Raw genomic sequence first — 21,108 nt, 5'->3', positions numbered from 1 at the left:
ATTAATATAGAGCAAATGTTCTCTCCTGCTGCCCTAAAGTGGACTTAGATCTCTGGAAGAATGTCATTAATTTAATTTGCTACAGTGAACTAGTTATTAATCTCAGCAGACTTGAATAGATTCTCATACAGTCGATTGCATGTCACACGTCAGTGCTGTAATTTGTGACTTTTCATTGCCACTGGGAAAGAAACCTTGGACCTTGTGATTAAATTCCACGCATAAAGAAATCATCTAATAATGTGATTTGTTAGATTGCTGCAAAAAAGAGGTGTTATCGCTGAATGCTTAATGAAGCATTTTGTCTCTGGGAAACCATCTCACTCTCAAAGGTTAAAATAGCTGCCTGCTATTTTAGTGTAAAGGACATGCAGCTCTTTGGCTGCATTCCCACTGACGCTCAAATCCAGATTCAAGGGTGATGGATTTACAGTAGAAAGAATTTGCTACTGACGCAGACAACATGTTGAGACATTGTTTATACTGTTAAGGAATGCTGACAGACAATATACGATGACATTCTCCCCGTCTCTGTTCTTTTCCTGCTTTATTAATATTGAACCATTTTTGCTTATTTATTAAAATCTAGCATTGTTTTTGTCTTTATCTCTCTCCCTGCTTCTCTTAGAGCTGGGAATAAACAGTTGAGAGGACATTAAGGTGATATGCCCACCTCTTATTGTAAACCAGTGATATCCTCTGCTTTAGAACAAGAGACCATAATAATTTAAATCTGTGTTTGAGCAAGCTAAAGTGTAATGCACCACATCTGATGCATCTGCAATACAGCAAGGACAACACAGAAAAATGCTGACAAGTGCAAGATACTTGGCATCTAGTGGAATATAATTATAAAAAAAATCTTGTGCCATGTCTCCTAATATCCTAATATAATTCTCAGGGTGAGGACTGGTTCAATGTTTACTAATAATTCCAAATAACAAATGTGTGTTTATATCTAGGGATCAGCTTTAGTGAATGCAGAGGAACATAGATACCAGGAGGAATGAATAAAGGCTGAATCAATAAAACATCTAGTCAACTAAAATTGGTCTTAAAAGAAACAGTGTATGTGCATGATCTGAGATGGAGAATCAGAGTTTATGTACAGTATATCTGGCAAACATCTAATACTTTTAAGATGAAATGATTTAATCCAAACCTCTCATCTGGGCTCTCCGCTATTGCCCAAAACCTCAGAGTTTTTAAATAGCAAATTATTCTAAATTGCTTCACTGTTGCCATGGATACCCCCCCTCCAAAACCCTCTCCCCCAGTACCAACCCCGTTGTGCAATTACATTAGAGTGCCAAGGCATGGTGAGGTATTAAAAATCTGTAAAAGGCAGAAATGAACAGAGATAGTGAAATGTGATGTTTCTGTAACAAGAGATCACGTAGGAAACCAGGAAGATTAAATATGTAGGAGCTGTTAAAAGGCACTGACCTGTATAATGAAAGAAACAGCATGAAGTGCAAGGCAGGGAGTTGGGGGGGGGGAAGAAAGACGATGAAGTGCAAGGCCTGGGGTGTGGGGGGGGGGGGGCACAGAGAAAATGGCACAGCACAGGAGCAAAAAGCAGTCTATTTCAAGGTTATTGATGCCATCTTTTTCATGACCTCATTTTTAATTCAGAGCGCTGGGCCCTGACAGCTAATCTCGGGAAACGGTTTAAATAAATATCATTAAAGCTTCCCTGTAGCTGCAGCCGCAGACCTTGGCTTGGGCATTTCTACATTGATTTTTCCCTGCGCACTAATGAACGGCGCTCTGCTACTGTAACTGAAAACTCAAACTTTGAAAAATACAATTAGCTGAGGCTATCTCCTATTCAATTCCAGCTATGTAACTCCATTACTACCAGTGATTACTGCATGCTCCTGGACAGCATAAATATAGTGATTATGCCCCCGGCTCCATCTTTCACAATAACATCTCCTAGGAAACCATTTCATATGATTTTACCATTAGGTCTGTAAACATATAATGTGTATAATTTAAAATGAGAGCTGAATGCTTGTGGATATTTGCAGTTTTAACCCAAATATCACCAGGACAGTCAAGAATAGCTACTTAATTTAAAGCAATTATATCCTGAAATATTGTTTCCTTTTTTCCCCATTAGCTTGAGACTTTTTATTTCCTGCTCTACTCTACTTTAGCCTGCTGAGACAAATCTCAAGTGATCCTTCTGAGAGAAGAAGAAAACCTAAGTGGTGTTTCAGTTTGTACACTGTACATTCTTCCTTGTGAATTATTTTTCTGTAGCACATTGACTAATGATTAAAGGTGGAAACAAAGACGCCTCTGGGGAACAAACACACACTTCAGCGAGCCCACAAACAGCCTCATTCATCATGCGGAGAGAATGGTCATGTTTGCTGAGTTAATACAATGAGGCTAATTGCCCTGCAAGCAGCCCAAACACCAAGGCTCAGCTAAAATTATTCCCCTGAATAGAAACTTGCTCAGCTTCAGCTGATCTCTCTTACTTTCCCTTTCTCTCTCTCTCTCTCACACACACACAGATGCCCCATCACCCTCACCCCTCCCTCTTACACCTTCTCTCTCTGCCAGCCTGATATTCACTGCAGTGCACAGATATTATTGCTTTGTATTGATTCAGCATTATTTTCTCTCAGCTGCTTCTTGGTGGCTAGAGAGGGAAAGGCCAGCGCAGCAGCAGTCACACCTCAGCACTTCATCACACGGTTTCCTCCTCCTATCCCACTTGCCTTTCTACAACCATATTTACACCTTAAACTCATGAACAATACAGCTTTTCACATTTGGCTTCAAAGTGTTTTCTAGACAGTGACAGATCACACAAAAGAAGGATCAAAAGCATATTGTGGGTGCAGTGAAAGTCATATCTATTATTAGGATAAATAAGGAACTCCACTATGCAGCAGCTGCTCCTTTAAAGCATATACCTGCTTGAGGCAGTGAGGAAGAAGTGGGAATGCAGCATAAACACAGAAAGCACGCTCAGCTGAACACGTAGACGCACACTCTCAGCTTATGTACACATACAACATACTGACCAATACACTCTTACACCTATGGTCTCACACATTTCCTGGAACAGCTGCTCTAGCAGCCAATAACTGTGCTTGCACATTTGCTTACAGCGTGCCATCTTGATACAATGTAAAGCTGGGCAGCTGCCTCATATAGTACTGCAGGCATAATGCTGGATTACTGACAGGTGTGAATGTGTGTGCCTGAGCTGTGCTGATGCATGAACCGGCAGCGGCCCGAGGGCCGTGGAGAGGGTCACTGGCCCGAGGAAGGACCTGCTTCATGCAGACTGGTTATCTCTCATTGGGAAGATCGTATTTGGCGTTTATTTAACCTTGGGAAAGTGGGCGTGTATGCATGGTTATGTGAGTGCATTCAGGCAGCCCTACATAATACGCTCACAGCTCCCTCAGGATCACATCCATATGCTTGCTTTGGTTTGGTAATACCATCTGAGTGATTGTGATAGTTGCAAAATGCTGCAGTATCTGACTGAATGATTAGCTGAATACATTAAACTGTTATTGTCACTTTATCTTGCAGCTTTGCGCACTTGAAATGCCTATAAGGTGGAAAGCATAGTTGCTGTGTATGGTTATGTATCCATGCAGATTAGTTAATAATTCAAAACTCTGCTGCCACTTTAAGCTTTTAAATCTTCTTTAGCCTGCTGGGGTGGACTTTATGGCATAATTGGTTCCATAGTACCACAAACTACTCAGTCAATCCTAAAATAAATAAATGTATCTCATCTCATCATGAACTGATTTAGGTTTATAAAGAATGCCTTTCTTAATACTAGTAGAACTGCATGCCACAACAGTGAGAGTCAGCTATGAGTGATTTGCAAACTATCCCAAGTTGCAAGCACTAGTCTTCATATACAGTATGTGTAAATGCAGACTTCCTCTGATAATATTTGTCTTATAGTGTTCTTATGTTATGCTGTCAAGTCATATTTGATGCAGCTATGAGGAGGTTTACTCACCGCATATGGTGTTATACTGTATATACAGTAACTCCTGAACATAATAACTCACCTCTCATAGTGTCTCCGTGTACACGTGGCAGCGCTTGTGCTGCTGGGGTTGCCACCTAATTCATCATATACATGCTTCCACTGTCTGCGGACTGTGATCTACAGGAATGTATGAGAAGACGAGTGATAGAAGAAAGAGAAAAAACAAAGAGAGTGAAACAAAGAATGCAATGACATACATGTAGACAATTTTTAAAATATGTATTTAAACAACAAGGTAAAACATAAGCAGCTAACATCATTTTGAGGTCTAAGGGAATTACTGAGTCATGATGTTCCAGTTACTGAATCCTCAACACTCAATTCTCTAACATAATAAGCTCTGTTAACATCATTCAGTCAGTTGTTCCTGCTGTAACCCCTTATCCCATAACAGATGACTGACACTCTGAGCTGCCATAGAGCTAACAAAGCTTCGACATGAAACGTGAGCTAATCAAAGTAGATATGAGGGTTTTAATATGATATGAGCCCCAGTTATATGAGCTGTATCTTGTTTATGACCTGCTCTGGCTGTTTAGATGATATTATACTAGCTAGCTAATGAAGAAACAGGCATGAGCAATACGCTCGACAACTTAACATCAAACATTGACTTCACTTTGGAAACACGTCGTGCATAAACAGTGAGCCGGGTTAAAGCTGCCAAGTTAAATGCCTATGCCTCGTACACACTTATTTCTGATTCAGTCTCGTCATGTATGTGTGTGCATACTTGTGGGTATATATGTGTGTTTCCCTTCATCTCCAACATGGGAAAAAATGAGTGATTTGACCAATTTCCTTCTGACCTGTGCACAGCAGAGGAACATGTGTTTTCCACTCCAAGGGGGTTTTTGAAACAACGACACCATTTTTGCTAAATGTGGCTCTGAGCAAGACTTTCTTCTTGGGAAAATAGTGACTGACCTCAAGGGGCAAAATGAGGGCAGAGAAAGAAAAGACAGGGAAAAGAGAAGAGAGACAGCTAGGAAGACAGCGAGAGAAGAAAGAAAGCAGTAGAAGGTATACATCAGAAGGAGGAAAACAGGAAAAGGAGGATATAGACGATATAGACGAAACAAGGGAGAGATCTTAACAAAAGAGAAGGATTATATTGCCACATATGTAAATACTTACCAACTCATATCCTCCGAGTTTCTGAGCAGCTTGAAACATAGTCCAAAGGTTGACTGTGGGAGACAGAAGACAAACATAGCAGTCAGGAGCTCTGGGAAAGGACCTGAGCTGAAACATATGATGTCATATATAGTCATTACACCAGAGAGAAGGAGATGAATGCAGTCCTGGAAGATGTATTTAGATCCTTTAGTTTTGTATGCAAAAGCAGCGAAACCAAAAATATTCCATTGAAAGTCATTTATTTTCTGGATGCACTACCAGCAGAATCAAAGTGCACATTATGCAGATGGTTCCCTTTCAGAGTGTTGCATTACTGGATCGTTACTACTGATGCATCAACATATAGGTGGTATTTAAATGTCGCTGCTGGTCATGATGAGCTCACAGTAATTTTACAAATTCTGTACAGTGTCTTCTAGTTTAATCAATAACAATACACCATATTTTACAGGCTGATGATACTGTACATTTGTATGTAAAATCCAAATCTGTAAATAGCAACTATAGCTGTGAAATCAGATTAGATTCAACTTTATTTTGAGTGCACACATTAAGGCCATGGGTAGCACTACACCAATTAATGAAAACAATAAAGTTCATTGCTTTACTGTTTTCAGTAAAGCAATGAACTGTGACATATAGAGTAACTACAGCACTTGAGTAAATATATTTTTTACCACCTAAATGAAGGAAGGAATGAAGAGCAGAAAGGACAGTTAGACAGATTAGGAATATAGTAATTACATTCCCTGCGACAGGCAAAACAAAAACCGCACAAAGCAATCCCACACTTCAGCTGAAAGGACACAAATGAATAGCGAGTATTTGTGCAATCACTACTACAGCTCGTGATGTACTCCATCCTGACAGAGAGATTTGTTAACCCTCAGCTGCATTCTGCAGGTATGCATGAAAACCATTACAAGCTTGGAAATATACTCAAGCTTCCGTTTGAACTAATGCAAATTCATTTGCATTGATTTCCCTATGCAAATACACCACAACAGACCAAACAGAACTACGAGTCGTGTGCAACCTTTTCCTAAAATACAGTAGCTGTGTAAGCTTTCAGAGAGGCTTCAAATAGCTGTCTACCTTTGAAGGAAAATGTTTTCCACAAAGAACCACAAGTTCATTGGGGGACTTTTTGTGCCAATGACATTTGTATTTGCTTTCAGTAACATCATTGTTTAACATTTTTATATGAAGGCCTATAAATAAGAAAAGGAGGCCTCGCCTGGGGAGAAATCCATCAAAATTCAATCTGTGCATACACAAAGCCTTGCATTTGTCAAAATGACATTTTCCTATCTCCGCATTTGACAGCATTGATTTTTTCCTTGCCTCTTCTCTGCGACCGTTGCCAATGCACGGGTGGAATAACAAAGGAAGCCGGGTAGGTTTTTCTGTTTGAACTGAGCACTCCAGCGTATTGTGTTTTCTGACTGTAGAAACAGAAAGATGGTCTATTTAACTAGCTTGTTATGCATCGACTGTAATTACCACAATAGCACATGGGACTGGGAGGGAACAGAACGGCTAAAGGAAATGAGAGAACATGCCTTTTTGTAGTTGTCTTGTCATTAGCAATTTCTTTTCTTAATTCCCCTCTATTTGGCAGGGGCAATTATCACTGAGATAAGGATGACAAAACAGGAACACAATGCAGCCTCAGTGACACACCGATGGCATGGCAATTAGACAACAAGGCTGAAAGAGGGAGACAAATTGGAACTGATGTTCACAATCACAAGCACTGAAGCACACATGTGTCTGCAATAGTCACACACACACACTCAGAGTTGCCAGTTAATCTTGCAGATCAAGGGCATTCAGTTTATACAATGCAACCACTACAACTCCTGTTTTATTCGTCCTCAATCGACTCCCTCATTCCTTTCAGTGCCTCTGCTGCGCCCATACAACTTCAATGGCAGCAGCTGTAGAGCAAAGCAAATATTAACCAAGGGAAAAAAAAAAAAAAACAGGACAGCGATTTGCATGAAAAAACTGTGGCCACAAATTTCCTCTCCCACCATTCTGCACCTCAAATGTAACAGCCAACTATTTTCTGTGATTCAGGTGTTGGTGTGCATACAGCTTCTGTGAATGGTTTAACTGAAGCAATTTAGAGCCACATTTTCTATTTTTTAAACAGTTGCATTTCATATAGTAGATTTAAAAAGAAAACGTAATACAACTGAAATGACTGGTTGCTCAAAAGAAACAAAATAAAAGCAATAAAAAAATAGCATTTTTATATCCGATTACTAGTTTTGGTAATTCTTTATGCAAAAATCCAGCTCTGCCAATGTGAAGATTCTCTGTTCCTTTCTGTTCTATATCGATTTACTGAATATTTTGTGAATTGTTGGTTGAACTAAACAAAACATTTAAAATTTGTTCCACTTTTTTGACACTTCAGAGAGGAATCAATAAATAGATTAATTAAAAGAAAAACAACTGCAGATGAATCCTTAGTTGCAGCCCTAAATACTGATAATTAAACTGAATATCTTTTGGACTGTTGGTCAAACCAAGAAATCTGAATATGTCAGCTTTCAGAACTTTAATGTACTTTAATCTATAGACATCTACAGATGATTAACTGAGAAACTGATAAGCACATTCATGAAAATCATTGCTAGATGCAACCATAAAACATATTCTGTCACTACTTTGTCTTTTCAAAGTTATTTTGAAGGTACTAGCCAGTGTGACATACATGTGATTGTAACAGACATGGAGTTAAAAAGGCCACTTGGGGTCAGAGCAGGACCTGTGATCTTAGATGTTTAATGCATACAACCCCTCAAATATAAATTCAACATGAGAGCGAGACAGGCAAACAAGTGGACGCTGTGTTAATTAAAATAGTGTGTATGTATCTTTCTGCTGGGCTGTAAAGAGTCACAATTGCAAGTAAGTCTCTACTTCTGGGAGACAGTCCATGTTCAGTTTCAGGTAGTTTTTTTTTTCTGGAGGTGAATCAGATGGATATTTTTGTGGTCCAACCCACAAAGCTTGGGTAAGTAAGTCTGGTAAATCATTCAACCATCTGTTGCTTTGTTATACTCCAGAGAACATCATAAAAAGATTATTACTCAAAGGCAACTAAAATAACAACATTTCAATTTCCATTACAGGAAAGCGAGTTCTTTGATCTCGTAATGCATTTGTAGCAAGTTTAAAGGGAAGAATATGAAAATGGTGCTGATTACATCTAAGGGATTGTTGTATTAATAATGATGCGTTTCCCTTTTTTCCCTCCTCTTTACATGTGCTGATGTGTGCTCGCTGCCAAGGACGAAGTTTAAACAGCATGATTTCACCATTTAATGAGGACCTTGCTTATGAAGTGTCTGGCTTAGAGATTCAAAGCATGTGCTGTATGTAAAACAGTTGGCGCGTGGACCTCGACATTATTCCAAGCTCTAACTGAAAAATGCCAACTAAAAGTAAAGCATGTTTAGTATGTAATTCTTCCTCTATTTCTCTCGACGTCTTCCTCGCTCACTCTCTCTATCTCCCTCAACCACAATGGCCTATTTAAGCAACAACATGTCAACAGTCAAGATGACAGGATTGATGTCAGAAAATACCGTGGTGAGGTTAGCAGAGTTGAGGCGACCGCAGATTACCCTCATGTAGCAGATTAGAGTAATGAGTTTTACTGTGCTATAAACTGTCACTGTTCAGTTTAATAGACACCTCTCTTCCTCTTCTGCCTCTTGATCATTTGCTGATGCTGTGGTGCTGCATTCTGATCTGAATGGCTAAATCTTTCTTGGCTCATCTGACTTGAATGCAAATGTGAATTTGAGAACCACAGTTTGAGATGAGGACTTGTGTGTGTTGCCTCATAAAACAAATGCACTTTTTCAGTTTCAGGAGACCAGGGGGCGCCCTTTATGATGGCTACGAGCATGTTTCTACTCCGTCCTGTGCACACTGAGTGCAAGCAAAGCATCCGACCTATATTACAGATCTTTTATCTTGGGCAGACGTGTTTCCCATACGTGTGAAGTTCTTTTAACACTGTTAGAGGACGTTCTTGGCCTTCACAGGAAATCCTTTTGACAAGATATGCTCCCCGTATATAAATGCCAGCTGAAATGTGCTCTGACAGGAGGCCTCCAGAGGCTGTTACAAACTGTGGTTTTTCTCAACACAGACAATTATTCCTTTAGTTTGTTATTACCACAGCAGTGTAATTTAGCGATTTAGAGCATAATGCCTGCAGTAGTTGGCAGCCATTTCTACTTCTTCCCCTACTGTATTCTGCAGCTGGGACAAAGTCTGCCCTTGACTTGACTGAAAAGTAGCTACTTCCTTCTCATCTGGCCATACCAAGAAGGCGCTATAGATAATGTGTGGTTACAGATAATGATTAGTCTACACAGGGTTTTCCCCCTGCATGCTGTACACAGCATGAAAGTGCAGTTTCACTCTGATATCTAAGATGTATTCTGAAAGAGATACACCTGTTGCTTTTTCCGAGCACAAGCCAGTCCAGGGTTCAAGTGTTGCATTGGTTTTTTTCTCTTTGTATATAAAGTCTGAGTACTTTCATGCCTGTTTTTACAGGTCTCTTACAGCCTGTTAACCACCCCCAGTGGTCATGTTTTGATCTACAAATAGGATAGAACTCCCAAATAACCCAGAAAAAATGCATCCAGACAAACTTTACTATTAGGATATAGAGTCTAAACTAAAGTCCTCCGGTGTTAAAACATTGCCAGTGAGGGAACAAGAGAACAAACTGCCCTACTCACTCTGTTTGAAGCCAAGGAAGGGGATCCTCTCTATGGGTGTGTCTCTTTCTTTCATGTACTTGTAGAGTGCTACTAAGAAAGCCTGCTCCTCTGCTCGGGTCTCCTCTGATGCTTCCTCCTCTCTCTTCTCCTCCTCCTCATTCCTCTCTTCCTTTTCCCTCTCCTTCCCTCTCTCCTTCTCCTCAGCTGATGATTTCCTGCTCAGGCTGCTAGCCTTGTGTTTGGCTCCTGGGGTTATTTTTCCATTGGGTACCGTTTTACAGTTGACTTTGACCTGCAAAGAGAAAGCATAAAGAATCAGCGTAAGTCATTGTAGATGAAAACTGAAGCCTTTATGGAGTGTTATTCAAATGATGTCAGACAGTTTGGATGATGTGTGTTTTGGTTCAAACACAAACAAATATTCTAACAGGCCACAGAAGCAGCCTCTCATTGATTATCAATAGAGCAGCTCTTCTTGTCATCACAGATTAGACACAGATTAGTCTGACTCTGGCTTCAAGAGAATTGCTAATATTGATTTAACTGTCCAAGGTCATATGGGAAGAGCAGCTTTGGACGGGCTTTTAGGGTAGATATTTCCTTCACTTTGAATATTACAACCAATGTCAGAGAGGAGTTCAACAAAAAGTCTCACTGAAAAATACAGAATCAGTGGTAAAACATCAGTTAAGACATCATTAAAAACCACTGATTTCTTTAATAAAACGAGTGATAAAGCTCTAACAACAGAGAGTGGTGATTTAACTTGTTTCTAACACAAATCTGTCTTCAATTTTCTTAAAGTAACATGGTAAATGGACTGCACTTAAGCAGCACTTTTCCACCAAGAAGATGGCCAGGACAACGGGGGCAACTTGGGGTTCGGTATCTTACACACAAACAACTGGACATGTGGACCAGAGGAGCCAGGGATCGAACTGCAATCAACCTCGTCCCGGGAATTTGATAGCAGCTATTCTTTTATATTCACAATACATAATCACAATACTGCCTCTTGTTTTTAGAAAATGCAGCTGGGAAAAAATTAAAAACATCTTGTTTCACTGTGAGCCCATGTTGTTCTTGTTTAAATGCAGCTTGGGGAGAGGAAGAGTGAAAACAGAACAAAAGAGTGCTGCTCTATAGCCTTGCTATTATAATGTAACTGAATAAATTAGTCAGCTGAAAACAAATCATACTGTTTATAATAACATATTTTTATAATTTGGATAGTATGGCCAATATCGTTTGACTCGAGGTCCATAGATATGAACTTTATTAGAAAAAACACATTTAATAAAACCTAATAAAATAAAATCCCTTTATCTGTTTTCCCACCTCGCACTCTTTCTCTGTGCTGCATGTTATGTATGAATTTCTCCTCGGAGATGTATAAAGTTTTATGTTATCTTATTTTACCTTGGTAGTAGTTTTGCTCTCTGGGCTGCAGGGGTCCTGTGCTGCTACTGCTGTTGACCCCTGGCTTGACCCTGATGACCCTTGACCCTGAGCCTGACCCTGGGAGTCCCTCTTTTGAGAGATGGACAGTTTCTTCTTTCGAGGTCTCCCCTTCAGGTTGGGAGCTGAGATGAAGGAAACAGTAACAATGAGAACAACAGTTTATGTGGAAACACATGTGCTGTTTAATCAATACATATTTTAGTCTTTGTTGCCAACATTTGGTCAAGTCTAATATTTTTATCTTAATATATTATTATTATTACAATGAAAAACAAAGTGTTTATAGCCATTAACCAGCCAACATTAGCTTGTAGCTGAGGAGATCAGAGGCTATGACTGAAACATTTACAATCGAGGAAAGGAATTTCACAAGCCTGTAGCTAATTATTTTTAAACTGGATTCTTATAACATTGTCTTGAATGCTGCAAAATTGCTCCAGTATGACGATAAACATGATCCTCAAGTTCCCTTGCAGCCTTAAAGAATCATTTAAAGCCAGACAGATGCATTTTTAAAATTTCACATGAGGGTATCTGAAGAGTCGAGCAGTTAACAGAATACTGTAAATGACAGATGCTGGTTAACCACAAACCACTAAAGGGGAGAAGTTTTAAACAAACAGTTTCTGCTAAAAGAATATTTGATACAGATGCTTGTATGTGTTTCCCACCAGAACAACATATATCTAATACACCTATGTTCTGTCTTGTTTTTCAAAGCAAGACTGCCACAGTTGCCATCTCATCAACATCATCAGCATAATAAAGACTCAAATTACACTATAGCACCTCAGATGTACTGATCGTGATGGCTCTATTTTTGGTGTGTCGCCTGCTCATGTCTTAAAACTGAATGCTGCTAATTAAAAACACATGAACCTGCCTGATAGGAACTCTTTGTTTGAAAGGTTGGCAGATATAATTGCTCAGTTCACATTACACACACAATAAAGTATTTAAGCCCTCCAAGTCCTTTGTACACCCACGTTTATGTCAACTTGCGACTGTAATGTAACTTCTTGGCAGAGTGCCCTGCCTCCACACAGCAACACAAACAGAGATAAGCTCAAAGGAGACGGAGAGAGTGAGAGATAGAGAGAAAGAAAAAGAGAGAAACTTCAAATAATCCAAGTACAGTCACGTATTTCACAGCGTCAACATGCTTTCCATCCATCTGCAATGACAATTAAGTCACATCCAAGTTTGTTCTCTGCCAAAACGACCCTGTGATTATTTTTGTCAGATCAAATTCCCATCAAGAAAATGTTACAATAACACCAGAGCTGAATAAAACTATGAGGCAGTCATTAAAAAGGGTAAAATGATCACAACTCAGCAACCTATCACTTCATGTTGTTATTTTCACAACTGCTACACTGTGGAGAAACACTGCAGGGAAAATTCCAAGGGTATTTGTTGTGCATTTGTCATCCTCTTGGCACTGAAAAAAAAAACAAGTTCTCAACACTGTAGTCTTTACTTAGAAAGCACCGGGCGTGTTTCTTCCCTCAGTGTTTTCTCACTCTGCCTCTTTTCCTTCCAATTAATCAGCAATGCTGGGAAATTACATAAACCCTATTATTTATTTATTTACTTATGCTTATTTTGAAGAGATAGACACATATTCACTGAACAGGCTAATGCGACAGATCACAACATTTACTGCCTGGGGTAATTTACAATGTTTGGGTTTCTGTAAGAAATAAATATGTAATTAAACAAAACAAACCATAAATAGATGGTAAAATTGCAATAAAGCTTCTATTATAACACATAACATCTTAAGAAAACCAAGTGAAGATGGCATGGCAAATATGTACAGTGCATTAAAATCATCAAACAAAACATTAGCATTATGTGAGAGATGATTAATGCTTTGAGATTTATTTTTTAACATGTAACATCAGTTTAAATAAATGTCACACAGGGCTGAGTGAGGTCACACTCTCAGTGCGGGTCTGTTCACAGTCCAATCACTAACCCCCCAACACCCTACACTCAGTTACATAACCTTCCTGTGTGTTTACATTGTTCATCAGGTCAAATACTGCTGCATACAACAACAGTGCAACTACAGCAAAACGCTGCTGCAAAACACATGGTGACACGACAGCTAGCGAGTTTAAATTCACTGACTTATTGATAAAGGACAAACCAGGTAGATTTTAATGTAAGCTGGGGTCAAATGGGGCATTCATGTATCTTTGTCGACATGCACAAACAGCCACACACGGTCAAATGCAAGCAATGTTTCTGGGCTGCAAAAGTAGTGCAGAACTGCTGATCTGCTCTCCTTGTGGCAGAGGGAGGAGTCACCATCTTTAGAATAAGACGAAGAAAATGAAATGTTGACAGACTCTATGTGGATTGATTTTTTGGAATGGAAACAGATATTTATAGACTGTTAAAAAACAAAGCCAACATCACAAGATAGTGATTTTACACCACCCCAGGAGATATTTTTACCACTCTGTCAGTGTTCTAGAAAGAAAAAAGACAATGTAAGTGTACTTGATACTTCCTTCAATGAGGCAAAAATGGGCACCACAGTCATCCACCAAAAATGGCTGCTGACCAAGTTCCTTTTTGCTTCACATTAGATTACTTATTTGTCAGTCTGAGGCTTTCAGCTTATCTGAGTCACTGATATGACTTGGAGATGTGCCTTGAAGTGACCAGAGGATCCTTGCCTGATCCTCCAGAAGGGACACACACATACACACAGATTTTGTAATGCTAAATAGCATACACGCAAACATATACAAATAGATGTACACACAGTGGTGGAAGAAGTACTCAGATTCTTAAATAAAAGTAGCAATACCATAATGTAAAAACACCCTGCTATAAGTAAAAGTCCTGCATTCAAAAGGTTACATAAGTACAAAAGTACTAGCATCAAAATATACTTAAAGTAGAAAAGTACTGTGTATAGAATGGCATATGTCATATATTTATCATATTGCTGGCTTATAATTATCAATGTATTACTGTGTACATCAAATTTAATGTTGCAGTTGGTAAAGGTAGAGCTCAATAAAGTAGTAACTAAAAAAGAATCTGATAATGTAGTGGAGTAAAACAGTACAATATTTGCTAATATGTAGAGAAGACAAAGTAGCAGAATATAAAAATGCTAAAGTAAAGTACAGATACCTTTAACTGAGTACAGTACTTAAATAAATGTACTTAGTTACTTTCCACCACTGTGTATAAACACACAGGTAAGGGGCAGTCCCTGAAGTGGTGCTGCTACTTCATACTTGACTGCACTTTAGAGGTAAATATTATACTTTTTACTCTGCTACATTTATTTGATAATTTAAATTACTTTTCAGAATCAGATTAATAAAACAAAATACAATATAATCATAAGACTATTGATCCCTGGTGGGAAATTCACAAGCTAACCAGCATATAAGGTAATTAGCATTAGCTCCACCTTTACCGGCTTCAGCATTTAATGTGATGTATACAATAATGTGTTAACTTAGTTACTTTCCACCACTGTGTATAAACACACAGGTAAGGGGCAGTCCCTGAAGTGGTGCTGCTACTTCATACTTGACTGCACTTTAGAGGTAAATATTATACTTTTTACTCTGCTACATTTATTTGATAATTTAAATTACTTTTCAGAATCAGATTAATAAAACAAAATACAATATAATCATAAGACTATTGATCCCTGGTGGGAAATTCACAAGCTAACCAGCATATAAGGTAATTAGCATTAGCTCCACCTTTACCGGCTTCAGCATTTAATGTGATGTATACAATAATGTGTTAATAATTTTAATCCAATAATATGATATACATTAATGTTAAATGTGCCATTCTGCATAATGAGTATTTTTTACTTTTAGTACTGTTACTTTTGAAATCCAGGACCTGTACTATTTAAACAGTATCTTCACACTGTGGCGTTGCTACTATTACTTAAGTAAACAATCTGAGGACTTACTGTTTCCCTGGAGTGTGATTCAGTGGTGTCTTGTCAAACAGCACAACCCTGAGCCATGAAAGTCACGCCAACTTCAGCGGCAACAAGCGCAGCCTGACAACTTGATCTCCATTTGCGGCCGAACGCTCCCAGCTCTTAACAGCTTTACAACATGGCTTTGTCTAATAATTTCTCCCCCCACAGATTCAATTAAATGCAGCCCCAATACTTCTGCCTCCATTCAGTTGATGTCAATGATAATGAAAACTCATTAGAGATGGCTCAGGAAGGGGTTCTGATGGTTCTGTGCATCAACAGAGTAGAGCCACAGGGAACCACAACAAAATGGACTGATTGATTGAGAGGCTGCTGGGAATGAAGAGACATATTAAGCCGACCGGAGACTTCCCCTGATGGATGCCTCAGTTGATAACATTTGCAAAAAATGAAAAAAAAAACTCAATATCTACTGTACATGTACTGACTTAATGACTGTCTGTTCAAGGGAGTGTAGACAAATAATCAAGCTGACAATGAGCACTTTTTTAAACATATGATTGACAAACCTAAATTAAAAGCTCAGGGACTGAAAACTTACTTTAATGAACACAAGTTGATTAACAGCCAACTCGTCTGTTTGTTTGGAAGCTTTGAAATACACTTATAACCACAGATGTGTCATCATCTATTTGCAGCCACACTAGCAATCTGGGTCCAGGGGTGGCATTTTCGGTTGGTCAGTCCGCCACTTTGGTCCAAGCTGAATTATCTCAACAACCACTGGATAGAGTGGCACAAATATCTTCTTTACCGACCCTGCCACCATGAAACATTTACACTTTTTAGTGAACTGTTCATGTAGTTTGTTATAGACATTCATATTTCTCACAGGATGAAGTGTAATTCGATGACTGTTCATCTGGTGCTAGTGTAAAGTAAAAACTTCAATTTGTGTAATAATTTACTTTATGACCTTCGATAATGTTGCAGGTATATTAGCTCCTGTGTAAGACTGAGTATCATTCCAAAATTTTCAGTACCGATTCTTTGACTTTACCTAACAATTCCTAAACAACACCTTTTCCAATACCAATTTTATATAATCAATTGTAACAAAAAAATCACATGCCAACCTCAAGTTCTGTTAACATTAACATTAATAACTAAAAATTTGGGAAAGCATTTTTCGATACTTGGATTATACCATCAATCACTGCTATAAAGGTATAGAAGTTTGATATCCAGTGATCCTCTTGTGTGCAATTAGCAAATTTAGCATTTTTAACATGCTAAATTAAGATAGTTAATATACTGTATGCTTAACATCACCACGTTAACAATGTCATCGTGAGCATGTCGGCAATTAGCTGAGTGAACACACTCTCACAGGGCTGCAGACTCATAATCCTGTAACCAGACTGCAGGGACTGTTATTTTGCAGTCTTCTTTGTAATCATATTATGGAAATGTGCAATGATCCTGTTATGCATGTTGATCATTCATTTTATGGGCATTTAAAAAGGTCAAAATGAAACAAATCGCTCTTAAGGCTGTTGAGAAATACTGCAATGTAAAACTTACAAATGACAAACATCCAGCATTAGATTACAAAACCAGATCGTCCCCCAGACAAACTGACTTATACTCCCATCTGCACTTTCATGAAACAAAACTCCCACTCATGACTTTACTCCAACTCATAATTCTACAGTTTAACTTCAACTTCCTCTTACCATAATGAGGTCCAAGTTCAAACACAGAGCTGAAAGAGGAGGAAGAGGATGATTGAGGCATGTCTAGAACAAGTAAAAAACATGTTTTGACATATTGTGATGTCTGACTTGGTTGCAGATTCTCTAAAGGCCTGACACCCACTCAGCAATTATCAGCATAGCTCACAGCTAAAGGTAACAGTCATGTTGCAATACATGGCCTTGTCTGTACAGTACACTATGTCCCCCAGGACAGGACAGAACACTAAACAATATTGTTTAACTGTTTAATAATAATTTACCTTCTATATAAACAAGTAAAGTTTCACTGAGATTAAAACTATTAGAATGATGTGGCCAAAAGGGCAGCATGCACAGCTGTACCATACAAATACACAATGTAACAACAAAACACCCTGCTAATAAATGTGGAAACACAAACCAGATCTTTAGAGAAAAAAAAAAACACTATTCAGGTCAGTTAAGCAGCACAGTGACATTGACAAGTAGAGCTCTGTGATAATCGATGTGAATTCTCCCAGAGAGATCCAATCAGTCAATTCAAAGTCACTCTTTAATGAGTTACATGGTGAGGACCCAGAGGACTTAAAGGATTTTTAACCAAACCCAGTGGAAAGTCATCTGTAAAACATCCGGCAAGCACAGGCCACAGTGACCACAGCTTCAGGACAGAGATGTATCCGCACAGGTGGGAAGGGACCATTCCCCGGGATAAATTTATAAATGAAACCATGCCCGGGAATATGCCCACACACAGACAAAGAAGAACACTCAGGGCTGATATCGAGGGTTATGGCTGGAAATTTACAGCCAGTCATAAAAATAAAGCACTATGACACAGAGTGTTTAGACTCACACGCTGAGCAGATGCATGTTTATGTATGTTAAAAAGATCTTCACATCTGCCCAGTAATGCTGCTGATAAAGTAAACTTTGTAAATGGAAAACAGAAGCAAAGCTTCAGATTGTATTTAAATAGAACTGAACAAAATATGACTCACGGGTTTGAAAATATGATTATAAGGAGCAATAATAGCAGCTGTCAGAGTGCAAAAAAAGAGAAGTAAATAAAATCTAACAAATAATGAATAAAACATAACAAATCATGATACAAAACACCCTCTGAGAGACGCAGACTTTAATCTGTAGAGCAGCAGAGCCTTCAATTTGTGATCAGTGAAGTGATATTACACTTTGGTGGAACATTTTAACTCCACTGGAGGCACAGGGATGTGACAAGGGAGGCTCCAAAGCAGCAAGGCAACAGTACCAGGGAGGATATAGAGAAGGCAACAATGAGTGATTCCTCAGCCAACAGTGACAGGCGACAGCTTCACTGTATAGTACATCACAGATCTGACAGGTTGGAGAGATTTTCTGTATTTCTGCTTAAAGACTGTATGTTTCTGACCATAGTTTCAGGAGGTGACTGGAAATGTTTCCGTGTTTCCATGTCTGCGCGAATGCTTCTAGTTTCTAAGTAAATACCTCGTCTGATGTTTACATGGCAGGCGAGGTTAATGTAATACACATTAAGTTACAAGGTTTTCCTACACAAACATACAGACCCAGATGTCACAATCCAGGTAAGAGAAGAAAGGAGTTCATAAAAATGTTCTTCTAAGTTTTTGCTCATGTAAATGTTAAAGGGAAATTCCGGTATTTTCAACAGGTATTGGTCTCACAGAAGAAGTCCTGACTTTGGGACCTGGAACCTCAGATTCAGGAAATGCAACTCAACAGTGTTTATCAGGAAAACAGTGGTGCCTCCTAAGCTTTTCAATGAACCCTCATTTTTACATACACTTTTGTTTTTACCCCCAAGCAGATCCCTATGCAGTTTGCAAAAACAGCAAATTCAGATTAGGGTCACTTTTGTTGGCCAAGTATGTTAAACACACAGGGACTTTGTCTCCAGTACTGAACTGAGGCAGTCATCTGTGGCGCCAACTCACACACATGCACGCCGATGGTGGTGCTGACCTGGACATCAGGAGCAACTTGGCGTTCAGTGTCTTGCCCAAGGATGCTTCGACATGTGGACTGGGGAGAACGGGAATCGACCTGCCGACCACTCCACCTCCGGAGCCTCAGCCGTCCCTAGGGGACTGAACTCAAGCAACAACACTGTGCTCTGTACCTTCGTTATACTCCACAATCAGGGGCAGAGACAAGCTATGCTAATCAACACTGGTTTGCCAGAGTCATGTTATCTGGACTTCCATAGTGGAGGTAGTGAATGCAAAGTTACCATTAGTCAGAAAGGACAGTTATGAGAATAAATTCTCAGCAACAGTCTTTGCCTTAGGTTTCATCTCTCAGGTCACACAGACGCTGCCATTACCTTTATTTTATGACTTGTGGTTAAAGAGTTTCAGGTATGTGCATTTAAAATACCTACTGCACATTTAGACCACATTTCTAATTGAAAGACATATGGACCAATGTTGATTTCTTATTTGTTAGGTTGATATAAAAACAAATAGCATTTTTCTGAAACCAAAATTACCCTCCTGATTTTCCATATATAAAAGAGTGTGCTCCCCCATGTCCATCACTTAGTTGCTGACTCTAGCCATTGTCATATTTCACGTACTATCAGCCTTTTCTGACATGCTTATAATTCTCACTTTGTCACATCTGACAGCAGAGTTATTCCTCTATTCCTGTGCTCCAGGCGCGATTCTGCACAGTCATTTGAGACGCACTGAAAGCATAAAAATTTTTAATGAACAGTAATACTTTAAGCATCTCTATCACTGCAATCATCAAAAAATCACACAATGCACCCCCAGAGTGAGACAGAGCGTGTGGGAGGACGGAGTACACTGTTTTTATTAATCGTCAAAACGTAGGTTGATAAATGATACCAATGTTAATTAATTTCTCATAATTACACAGAGGGAGATCATCATTGATGAACTGCAAAACATTTCACAGCAGAAGATAAGAGTGCAGGGATTCGTATTAGCTCAACCTCAGGAGGATTTAACATTAATAACACTGAAATATTTTCATCACTGGTGTTATTTTCTTGCCTGTTTTCACTCGTGAATGCAACATAAGGCAATATGTTTATACCACTGTGGCTCAGAGCTATTCTGAATTTAATGAGGAATGCATTTGGCTCCTTAGAAATGACAATGGATACTAGTCGCAGTTATTACACAAACATGTTCGAGTTTTGCCAGACCTTCAGCAACAACAATCTCACCTTCCAGTGTAACAGAAGGAGGGAAGAAGGAGAGAGTAGTAACAGAATTGTAAACAGCGAGACAGATGGAAAGAAAAAGCAGCAAAAAGGACGTCACCAAGCAGTGGAGCAACAATTTAAATTTTTCACCAACGACAAGAGTCGGTGAACAGCGGTGTGTTTGGAGAGAGCGCCTGAATCAGGAACTCCTGTCCTGACTACTGACACATAGAAAATGACAGTAATACAAGGCTATTAGACCATGTGCCTGAGTAGAAGGCAGGGATTAGTCCAGCTTGTTGCTAAAAGAGCTCTAACAACAGTCCCCCGAGGTGCAGTCAGCTCATCCACAGGTCCTGGACAGCTTCCTGTAAACAGGTCTTTCTTTTTAAACAAACAACACCTTGTTTGCTCTATTTCAATCTCTCTTTGAAAAGGCAAGTCAACCCAGACTACCTAAAAAATAAAATAAAAAAATCCCAGATTGGTATTTTTGTTATATTTCAAAACCTAATTGTCCAGGCTTTGAGACAGGTGAGCCGCATTTTGTTTGTGATGCTCACAGCTCCAAAAAAAATTATATTTAAAAACTACGCTAGCCGTTTTATTTTTAAGAAGAAACCCCAGACACGGAGCAACAGCAGTGGTCATCTGGAGCACTGTTGCAGCGTAAATAAAATATTCACTCTCATTCTAGCTCTGTTCTCTAATCTCCACTTGAGGGAAATACCTGTGTCTTTAACTGTAAAGTCCTACACCCCTCACTCACACACACACTCACAGCTACACACTGACCAGCTGCTAGCTACCCTGTAAGTCTGTCTGCTGTTTGATGCTGG

At 39.1% G+C, this 21,108-nt stretch overlaps 1 protein-coding gene across 1 annotated transcript in view; it reads right to left on the bottom strand.

Annotated features, from left to right (window-relative positions):
• arid5b (AT-rich interaction domain 5B) overlaps window positions 1–21,108 on the bottom strand; it is a 76,392-nt gene that overhangs the window by 8,234 nt on the left and 47,050 nt on the right. The window contains exons 6-9 of the mRNA XM_020598775.1: window positions 11,359–11,522; window positions 9,958–10,231; window positions 5,180–5,232; window positions 4,062–4,159 (exon numbers count right to left, since the gene is read on the bottom strand). Coding sequence (XP_020454431.1) covers window positions 4,062–4,159; window positions 5,180–5,232; window positions 9,958–10,231; window positions 11,359–11,522 — 589 coding nt within the window. The remainder of the gene's footprint in view (window positions 1–4,061; window positions 4,160–5,179; window positions 5,233–9,957; window positions 10,232–11,358; window positions 11,523–21,108) is intronic.

This window comes from Monopterus albus, unplaced genomic scaffold, assembly GCF_001952655.1.
Source record: "Monopterus albus unplaced genomic scaffold, M_albus_1.0 scaffold3.1, whole genome shotgun sequence".
In the NCBI taxonomy this organism is placed as follows: domain Eukaryota; kingdom Metazoa; phylum Chordata; class Actinopteri; order Synbranchiformes; family Synbranchidae; genus Monopterus; species Monopterus albus.
Note: the sequence above shows the minus strand (reverse complement) of the source record. Positions and strands in the feature narration are given on the sequence as shown.